General features: G+C 44.1%; 1 protein-coding gene across 3 annotated transcripts in view; it reads left to right on the plus strand.

The window, feature by feature from the left end:
* Positions 1-5,234: 5,234 nt before the first annotated feature.
* disc1 (DISC1 scaffold protein) overlaps positions 5,235-10,552 on the plus strand; it is a 139,569-nt gene continuing 134,251 nt past the window's right edge. For 2 of the 3 annotated variants that reach the window (XM_082970602.1, XM_082970604.1), the window contains exon 1: positions 5,235-6,550. In XM_082970602.1, the coding sequence (XP_082826728.1) occupies positions 6,487-6,550 (64 nt within the window). In that variant the 5' untranslated portion in view covers positions 5,235-6,486. The remainder of the gene's footprint in view (positions 6,551-10,552) is intronic. The other variant, XM_082970603.1, reaches the window with a different exon arrangement.

A 10,552-nucleotide genomic window follows, 5' to 3' on the forward strand; every position in this document is an offset into this window, starting at 1 on the left:
ACGCAATCCAAGCGTGGGCCGCGCCGGAGATGCCCAACTCGGAGAGGGTGGAGAGGAGGATCTGATGGTTCACAGTATCAAAGGCAGCAGATAGGTCTAGAAGGATGAGAGCAGAGGAGAGTTAGCTTTAGCAGTGCGGAGAGCCTCCGTGACACAGAGAAGAGCAGTCTCAGTTGAATGCCCAGTCTTGAAACCTGACTGATTAGGATCAAGAAGGTCATTCTGAGAGAGATAGCAGGAGAGCTGGCCAAGGACGGCACGTTCAAGAGTTTTGGAGAGAAAAGAAAGAAGGGATACTGGTCTGTAGTTGTTGATATCGGAGGGATCGAGTGTAGGTTTTTTCAGAAGGGGTGCAACTCTCGCTCTCTTGAAGACGGAAGGGACGTAGCCAGCGGTCAAGAATGAGTTGATGAGCGAGGTGAGGAAGGGGAGAAGGTCTCCGGAAATGGTCTGGAGAAGAGAGGAGGGGATAGGGTCAAGTGGGCAGGTTGTTGGGCGGCCGGCCGTCACAAGACGCGAGATTTCATCTGGAGAGAGAGGGGAGAAAGAGGTCAAAGCACAGGGTAGGGCAGTGTGAGCAGGACCAGCGGTGTCGTTTGACTTAGCAAACGAGGATCGGATATCGTCAACCTTCTTTTCAAAATGGTTGACGAAGTCATCCGCAGAGAGGGAGGAGGGGGGGGGGAGGGGGAGGAGGATTCAGGAGGGAGGAGAAGGTAGCAAAGAGCTTCCTAGGGTTAGAGGCAGATGCTTGGAATTTAGAGTGGTAGAAAGTGGCTTTAGCAGCAGAGACAGAAGAGGAGAATGTAGAGAGGAGTGAGTGAAAGGATGCCAGGTCCGCAGGGAGGCGAGTTTTCCTCCATTTCCGCTCGGCTGCCCGGAGCCCTGTTCTGTGAGCTCGTAGTGAGTCGTCGAGCCACGGAGCAGGAGGGGAGGACCGAGCCGGCCTGGAGGATAGGGGACAGAGAAAATCAAAGGATGCAGAAAGGGAGGAGAGGAGGGTTGAGGAGGCAGAATCAGGAGATAGGTTGGAGAAGGTTTGAGCAGAGGGAAGAGATGATAGGATGGAAGAGGAGAGAGTAGCGGGAGAGAGAGAGCGAAGGTTGGGACGGCGCAATACCATCCGAGTAGGGGCAGAGTGAGAATTGTTGGATGAGAGCAAGAGGGAAAAGGATACAAGGTAGTGGTCGGAGACTTGGAGGGGAGTTGCAATGAGATTAGTGGAAGAACAGCATCTAGTAAAGATGAGGTCAAGCGTATTGCCTGCCTTGTGAGCAGCAATGTATAACTATTTTAACCTTTCTTGGAGTATGCAAAATTACTACTTATTGTTTATGTCCCTGTCATGATAAATAAGTATTTTGGGGGATTACATAGATTTAATTTTCGATTTAATTACATTTAGTTACATTTAACAGTTTTTGTAAGCAGAAATGTAAGGATAATGACAACGTTTAGTGTTTGAATCTCGTCACGGACAACCTTAATATTTCAGCTAATTAGCAACTTTTCAACTACTTACAACTTTTTTGCTACTTTGCAACTACTTAGCATGTTAGCTACTCCTTCCCTTAACCCTTCCTTAACCCTTCCCTTAACCCTAACCTTAACCTTAACCCTAACCCTACCCCTACCCCTTCCCTTAACCCTAACCTTAACCCTTCCCTTAACCCTAACCTTAACCCTAACCCTACCCCTTCCCTTAACCCTAACCTTAACTCTTTAACCTAACTCCTACCCCTAACCCTTCCCTTAACCCTAACTACTTAGCATGTTAGCTACCCCTTCCTTAACCCTAACCTTAACCCTACCCCTAACCCTTCCCTTAACCCTAACCTTAACCCTACCCCTACCCCTTCCCTTAACCCTAACCTTAACCCTACCCCTAACCCTTCCCTTAACCCTAACCTTAACCCTACCCCTACCCCTTCCCTTAATCCTAACCTTAACCCTACCCCTAACCCTAACCTTAACTCTTTAACCTAACTCCTACCCCTAACCCTTCCCTTAACCCTAACCTTAGCCCTACCCCTAACCCTAACCTTAACCCTTTAACCTAACTCCTACCCCTAACCTTAACCTTTCAGCTAACCCTTCCTCTTACCCTAACCTTAACCCTTTAACCTAACTCCTAACCTTAACCTTAACCGATTTACGTACAGAACAATACGAAATGCTCTGAGACTAGGTTGTGTCCTGCCATGGGTTATGAGGTCATAAGTCTAGGTCTGCTGATCAGACAGCTGGTTGGTTTGATCTGCCCGGGGACGGTAAGCGGCTCTAAACCATGTAGGACAAGGTCTTAGAACTGCATGGGCCATCCATTTTGCCTTAATTAGACAGTCACTAGACATGGAACAGGCAGCCTTAAACCCCTGAAGGGCAACCCAGTCAGGGCACCAGAGTCCCAATACAAAGACAGAGGATAAGGTCAGTAACAAAGACCTACTGTTGTGTCGGCTGACTGACTAATTGACTGCTCTGACTGTCAAACCCCTTGTCTAGAAACACGACTAGGAGGCGGTGACCAGTGAAGCTGGGTGACAGAGGAGTCTGGGGAGGGAACACAGTGAAAATAAACTCTATGGCGGGGCAAGGAGACTTTCTCCATGGGAAGTAAAGCCTTGAAGGCAATATTTTCCGCATTAGCCATAATGATATCGACAGAATACAGCAACACAATTTGACATAGTTTCCATGACAAAAAATGTATTTAAAAATATCTTACCATGGAATCATTATTGGATACAGTGTTGCTTATTCTAAATGGATTTATAAGGAGTCATCGTCCAATTGGTCGAATGCCTATTCCACCAACCTGGTCTCAGAGAAACTCGTATTATTCCATTTGTAAATCCGAGGCACTCCATGTTGTATGATATGCTATGTTTCGTATGGAATGTATTAATTTGTGGATGTTCATCATCTATTTCGTTACGAATTATAATTTGTATGATATGTTACAAATTGCAATTCGTACAATATGTTAGGAATTTACAAAATGTACAATATGTTACATATTGCAATTTGTGCAATATGTTAGGAATTTACAAAATGTACAATATGTTACATATTTGCAAAATGTATGTTAAGTTACAAATTACAATTTGTTGTGGCTAACGTTGGCTAGGTGGCTAATGCTAATGTTAGCTAGCTGGCTAACGTTAGCTCTAGGGGTTAGGGTTAGGGGTTAAGGTTAGGGTTAAGGTTAGGAGTTAGGTTAAAGGGTTAAGGTTACGGGAAGGGTTGGTTAAAAGGTTAAGGTTAGATTTAGATGAAGGGTTAGCTAACATGTTAGGGTTAGGTGAAGGGTTAGCTAACATGTTAGGGTTAGGTGAAGGGTTAGCTAACATGTTAGGTTTAGATGAAGGGTTAGCTAACATGTTAGGTTTAGGTGAAGGGTTAGCTAACATGTTAGGTTTAGATGAAGGGTTAGCTAACATGTTAAGGTTAGATGAAGGGTTAGCTAACATGTTAAGGTTAGATGAAGGGTTAGCTAACATGTTAAGGTTAGGTGAAGGGTTAGCTAACATGTTAAGGTTAGGTGAAGGGTTAGCTAACATGTTAGGGTTAGGTGAAGGGTTAGCTAACATGTTAAGGTTAGGTGAAGGGTTAGCTAACATGTTAAGGTTAGATGAAGGGTTAGCTAACATGTTAAGGTTAGATGAAGGGTTAGCTAACATGTTAAGGTTAGATGAAGGGTTAGCTAACATGTTAAGGTTAGATGAAGGGTTAGCTAACATGTTAAGGTTAGGTGAAGGGTTAGCTAACATGTTAAGGTTAGGTGAAGGGTTAGCTAACATGTTAAGGTTAGGTGAAGGGTTAGCTAACATGTTAAGGTTAGGTGAAGGGTTAGCTAACATGTTAAGGTTAGGTGAAGGGTTAGCTAACATGTTAAGGTTAGGTGAAGGGTTAGCTAACATGTTAAGGTTAGATGAAGGGTTAGCTAACATGTTAAGGTTAGATGAAGGGTTAGCTAACATGTTAAGGTTAGGTGAAGGGTTAGCTAACATGTTAAGGTTAGGTGAAGGGTTAGGTAACATGTTAAGGTTAGGTGAAGGGTTAGCTAACATGTTAAGGTTAGGTGAAGGGTTAGCTAACATGTTAAGGTTAGATGAAGGGTTAGCTAACATGTTAAGGTTAGGTGAAGGGTTAGCTAACATGTTAAGGTTAGATGAAGGGTTATCTAACATGTTAAGGTTAGGTGAAGGGTTAGCTAACATGTTAAGGTTAGGTGAAGGGTTAGCTAACATGTTAAGGTTAGGTGAAGGGTTAGCTAACATGTTAAGGTTAGGTGAAGGGTTAGCTAACATGTTAAGGTTAGGTGAAGGGTTAGCTAACATGTTAAGGTTAGGTGAAGGGTTAGCTAACATGTTAAGGTTAGATGAAGGGTTAGCTAACATGTTAAGGTTAGGTGAAGGGTTAGCTAACATGTTAAGGTTAGATGAAGGGTTAGCTAACATGTTAAGGTTAGGTGAAGGGTTAGCTAACATGTTAAGGTTAGGTGAAGGGTTAGCTAACATGTTAAGGTTAGGTGAAGGGTTAGCTAACATGTTAAGGTTAGGTGAAGGGTTAGCTAACATGTTAAGGTTAGGTGAAGGGTTAGCTAACATGTTAAGGTTAGGTGAAGGGTTAGCTAACATGTTAAGGTTAGGTGAAGGGTTAGCTAACATGTTAAGGTTAGGTGAAGGGTTAGCTAACATGTTAAGGTTAGGTGAAGGGTTAGCTAACATGTTAAGGTTAGGTGAAGGGTTAGCTAACATGTTAAGGTTAGGTGAAGGGTTAGCTAACATGTTAAGGTTAGGTGAAGGGTTAGCTAACATGTTAAGGTTAGGTGAAGGGTTAGCTAACATGTTAAGGTTAGGTGAAGGGTTAGCTGACATGTTAAGTAGTTGCAAAGTTGCTAAAGTTGTTTGTGATGAGATTCAAACACGCAACCTTTGGGTTATACACCCATCCACCCTTTTGCTTTTACCTTTCTTAAAACCAGTTAAATGTAATTAAATGTCGTTTAAAATGTAATCTACACAATCCCCAAAAGTAATGATTTATCATGAGAGGCCATGAACAATAACCAGCAGTGCTGCATACTCACAAAAAAGGTAAAAATGGCACCTTTCTGGTCATTTTTTTAAATAAATGGCTGAGGTGTAGTCACTTTTGAGGACACAAGCTCAAGTACATTATACAAATATAATACAAATGTGAAAATATTAAATATATGATTATGTATTTCCAACTCATACAAAACTGTATGAGTAAGGCCTGAAATGACTGACATGCTTTCTAAATATAGTATAATCAATGTATAAAACGACTAACTATAAGGTTTCACCTTCCTTATAACTGTAAAATACATATTTGTTTAGTGTTGGAGAAAATTGTCATTTTTTTCTAACGGTCTCTCTTGATCAAAACGTTTACGTCTCACAGCGCTCTAGCTTGGCTTCCTGGACCACTGTGTCAGAGAGAGCCAGGGCTATCGCTCAGGGCAAGCCATTTGGATATACGGTGTCCACAGATCCATTTATAAGTGAAAATCTCGGTCGGAACCGGTAACTACGCAGGTCCCCTAAACAGGGAACTTTACGTCTAACAGGTCCTTTTATCTCATGTAACCATACCAAACACAACATATACTACGGAATTAAATGTACTATGTTATGTCTAGTCTATGAGACCAGTCTGGTTGCGCACTGGAATACATCAATAATACAGTTGGCGACAACAATATTATTAAAATGTTATAATTAGGCTATTTTAATTTATTCTAAGTCAATAACCATGCATTTCTGTAAACTATTATATCTCAACATTGTCAGCTATTGGCTCTTGTCTTGCCCTTTTAAAGGCGGCCTGAAGGCGAAGGAGTCACATTCCTTCCCACGTAGGAAGCAGCAGAGCAGCTCCTCCGTTCTTCCAACACGACACATAACGGGTCCGCGTCAACAGGCACAATAAGGGAGAGCTTTATTCCTCTTCGGGTGGATTATAACGGTATTGACGCACGCTACGGTAATCCACTTTTATAATAATAGCGCATTTTCTAGAGTTTTATCGTTTTGAACGAGTTGTTTCCCGTTTTATCTGAAATTAACCTTTTTTTTCTATGGTTGTCAAAGTTTATCTCGATGCAACGGAATGAATCGACGCCCAAGAGGATTCAAACAGAACTTGATATTTTAACGATTTTCGACACATAGCAGACTATTTGATTACGGACGTGTAAGCATTTCACGGTAAAGTCTACACCTGTTATATTCGGCGCATGTGACAAATACAAATGGATTTGATTTGATATGAGGAACAAGAGAAGAGAGGGAGAATCGAACAGCCTGCTACTTTCCCCAGCGGAAATGAGCTCAGCCCGGGGTTTTTCCATCTTTTAGAGCATGACAACTTGCTGCCGGCGGAACCCTGAAGCTTCTCATTTCACAGCCAACATCTTTGCAGGGCTGATTCGGATGAAATGGCAAAGTAACTGAAATGATCTACAACTACACGGACCGCAGCGACACGCAACATCACCACTGGGAAGGAGGAATGGAAGGTAAACAACCATAACAACCTACATTCATGATTATCACCTTGCCAGGCTATTTATATAAGTTGTTTGCATTTATACTATGTAGTTGTAGCTTCATATATACACAGGCTAACATACGGACGGACTAAGGGTCGACCACATTATACCATATACTACATGATAGGTCAATGGCTTTTTGCGCAGCGGTTATTTCGGTAACGACGTGACCTCATTGGAAAGTGGTGTCTGAATCTTAACAGCTTCTATTCATAGTGATCGATTGTTCTTGGTTTTATGATATTGACATAAGGGATGGATGGATAGAAGGGTGTGGTATTAGATAGGCCCGCAGTAGGAAACATTTGTCAGTGTTATGTGTTAGTATAGATCCACTTAGTGCTTAGACTATTATGTAGCTGTTCACTCAATGGGATGGTGATGACAGTATCAATAGTTCTGTTTCCATGACTCTTTATGTCTTTCATATCCTTGGTTTGTTTTACATTAATTTACCCTCCAGTCTTTCCTAATAGATTAAATACATATCGAGTGTTGCACAATGGAGTGGTCTGGTAGCCTATAATAAGCCAATCATTTACAATATGAATACAGGTTAGACCAAACTAAAACATAACCTGTCTGTCTGTCTGTCTGTCTGTCTGTCTGTCTGTAGCTCAGTTGGTAGAGCATGGTGTTTGCAACGCCAGGGTTGTGGGTTTGATTCCCACGGGGGGCCAGCACAGGAAAAAATACAAAATAAAAATAAAACATGTATTAAATGTATGCATTCACTACTGTAAGTCGCTCTGGATAAGAGCATCTGCTAAATGACTAAAATGTAAATGTAAAAATGTAAGTCTGTCTGTCTCTGTAAGTAAGTCTGTCTGTCTGTAAGGCCTCTGGTTCATCTGATTTGCTTTAGTCTACTAGCCAACTATGTAGTGAGCTTTGTTGAAGCACACCATGGGGGCTACCAGAAAGACGAGAGAGAGAGAGGATGACAGAATGAAGATGTCTCTGAACCGTTTAGATGTGAAAGATACAAATATAACGCTAACATCTTGTTAGAAAATGATCCTCACATTTCTTCAGTAAAAATGTTCTCAGGAGAAGCTGACCCTTTGTAGTCCCAGATCTCTGAAAGAACAGGAGGCTGAGAAGGGCTTTTCAGATCAAATATTATTCCTACCCCAGCAAGGCTGCCTTGGACCGCAAATCTAACAAATAGCTGTAACCCCAGATTTTTTTACTTTTGGAAAAATACTTTGTGAAAGTGTTTCTGTTCTCTGATTCTATCATAGACGGTTGTGTATTTGCAGCGCTTTCGGAAAGTATTCAGACCCCTTTACTTTTGCCACATTTTGTTACGTTACAGCCTTATTCTAAAATGGATTAAAAAATATATAAGTATTCAGACCCTTTGCTATGAGACTCGAAATTGAGCTCAGGTGCATCCTGTTTCCATTGATCATCCTTGAGATGTTTCTACAACTTGATTGGAGTCTATCTGTGATAAATTCAATTGGTTGGACATGATTTGGAAAGGGACACACCTGTCTATATAAGGTCCCACAGTTGACAGTGCATGTCAGAGCAAAAACCAAACCATGAGGTCGAAGGAATTGTCCGTAGAGCTCAGAGGCAGGATTGTGTCGAGGCACAGATCTGGGGAAGGGAACCAAAACATCAGGCCTTTATGGTAGAGTGGCCAGACGGAAGCCCCTCCTCAGGTAAAGGCACATGACAGCCCGCTTGGAGTTTGCCAAAAGGCACCTAAAGGACTCTCAGACCATGAGAAACAAGACTCTCTGGTCTGATGAAACCAAGATGGAACTCTTTGGCCTGAATGCCAAGCGTCACGTCTGGAGGAAACCTGGCACCATCCCTACGGTGAAGCATGGTGGTGGCAGCATCGTGCTGTGGGGATGTTTTCAGCAGGAGGGACTGGGAGACTAGTCAGGATTGAAGCAAAGACCAATGGAGCAAAGTACAGAGAGATCCTTGATGAGAACCTGCTACAGAGCGCTCAGGACCTCAGACTGGGGAGAAGGTTCACCTTCCAACAGGACAACGACCCTAAGCACACAGCCAAGATGACACAGGAGTGGCTTTGGCACAAGTCTCTGAATGTCCTTGAGTGGCCCAGCCAGAGCCCGGACTTGAACCCGATCGAACATCTCTGGAGAGACCTGAAAATAGCTGTGCAGCGACGCTTCCCATCCAACCTGACAGAGCTTGAGAGGATGTGCAGAGAATAATTGGAGAAACTCCCCAAATACAGGTGTGCCAAGCTTGTAGCGTCATACCCAGGAAGACTCGAGGCTGTAATCGCTGCCAAAGGTGCTTCAACAAAGTACTGAGTAAAGGGTCTGAATACTTATGTAAATGAGATTTCATTTCTCCATTTTAGAAATTTGCTAAAATTTCTACAAACCAGTTTTTGCTTTGTCATTATGGGGTATTGCGTGACGTTTGATGAGGGGAAAAAAAACAATTGACTAAATTTTAGAATAAGGCTGTAACCTAACAAAATGTGTAAAAAGTCAAGGGGTCTGAATACTTTCCTAATGCACTGCATGTACTGTATAAAGTTACCTTAGCCTACATGGGGAAAAACCAGATGTGAAACCACATGAGTAGCAGTGGAAGCTATTGTATGTTGTGTGGACCAGGAAGCAGCACATTAGTAGTGGATGTCACTGTGTTCAGAGAGGCTTGATGGGCCACCAGGTAACAGGGGGTCTGTGGAGTGGTCATCCCCCCCCAGGATAACCATATCACCATGGAGTGGTCATCCCCCCCCCCCCCCCAGGATAACCATATCACCATGGAGTGGTCATCCCCCCCCCAGGATAACCATATCACCATGGAGTGGTCATCCCCCCCCCAGGATAACCATATCACCATGGAGTGGTCATCCCCCTCCAGGATAACCATATCACCATGGAGTGGTCATCCCCCCCCCAGGATAACCATATCACCATGGAGTGGTCATCCCCCTCCAGGATAACCATATCACCATGGAGTGGTCATCCCCCTCCAGGATAACCATATCACCATGGAGTGGTCATCCCCCCCCAGGATAACCATATCACCATGGAGTGGTCATCCCCCTCCAGGATAACCATATCACCATGGAGTGGTCATCCCCCTCCAGGATAACCATATCACCATGGAGTGGTCATCCCCCCCCAGGATAACCATATCACCATGGAGTGGTCATCCCCCCCAGGATAACCATATCACCATGGAGTGGTCATCCCCCCCCAGGATAACCATATCACCATGGAGTGGTCATCCCCCTCCAGGATAACCATATCACCATGGAGTGGTCATCCCCCCCCAGGATAACCATATCACCATGGAGTGGTCATCCCCCCCCCAGGATAACCATATCACCATGGAGTGGTCATCCCCCCCCCAGGATAACCATATCACCATGGAGTGGTCATCCCCCCCCCCAGGATAACCATATCACCATGGAGTGGTCATCCCCCCCCCAGGATAACCATATCACCATGGAGTGGTCATCCCCCTCCAGGATAACCATATCACCATGGAGTGGTCATCCCCCCTCCAGGATAACCATATCACCATGGAGTGGTCATCCCCCCCCCCAGGATAACCATATCACCATGGAGTGGTCATCCCCCCCCCCCCAGGATAACCATATCACCATGGAGTGGTCATCCCCCTCCAGGATAACCATATCACCATGGAGTGGTCATCCCCTCCAGGATAACCATATCACCATGGAGTGGTCATCCCCCCTCCAGGATAACCATATCACCATGGAGTGGTCATCCCCCTCCAGGATAACCATATCACCATGGAGTGGTCATCCCCCCCCCCCCCCCCCAGGATAACCATATCACCATGGAGTGGTCATCCCCCCCAGGATAACCATATCACCATGGAGTGGTCATCCCCCCTCCAGGATAACCATATCACCATGGAGTGGTCATCCCCCTCCAGGATAACCATATCACCATGGAGTGGTCATCCCCCCCCCCCCCCCCAGGATAA

The sequence above is a fragment of the Salmo salar genome, chromosome 28, assembly GCF_965601325.2.
Source record: "Salmo salar chromosome 28, fSalSal1, whole genome shotgun sequence".
NCBI classification, from domain to species: domain Eukaryota; kingdom Metazoa; phylum Chordata; class Actinopteri; order Salmoniformes; family Salmonidae; genus Salmo; species Salmo salar.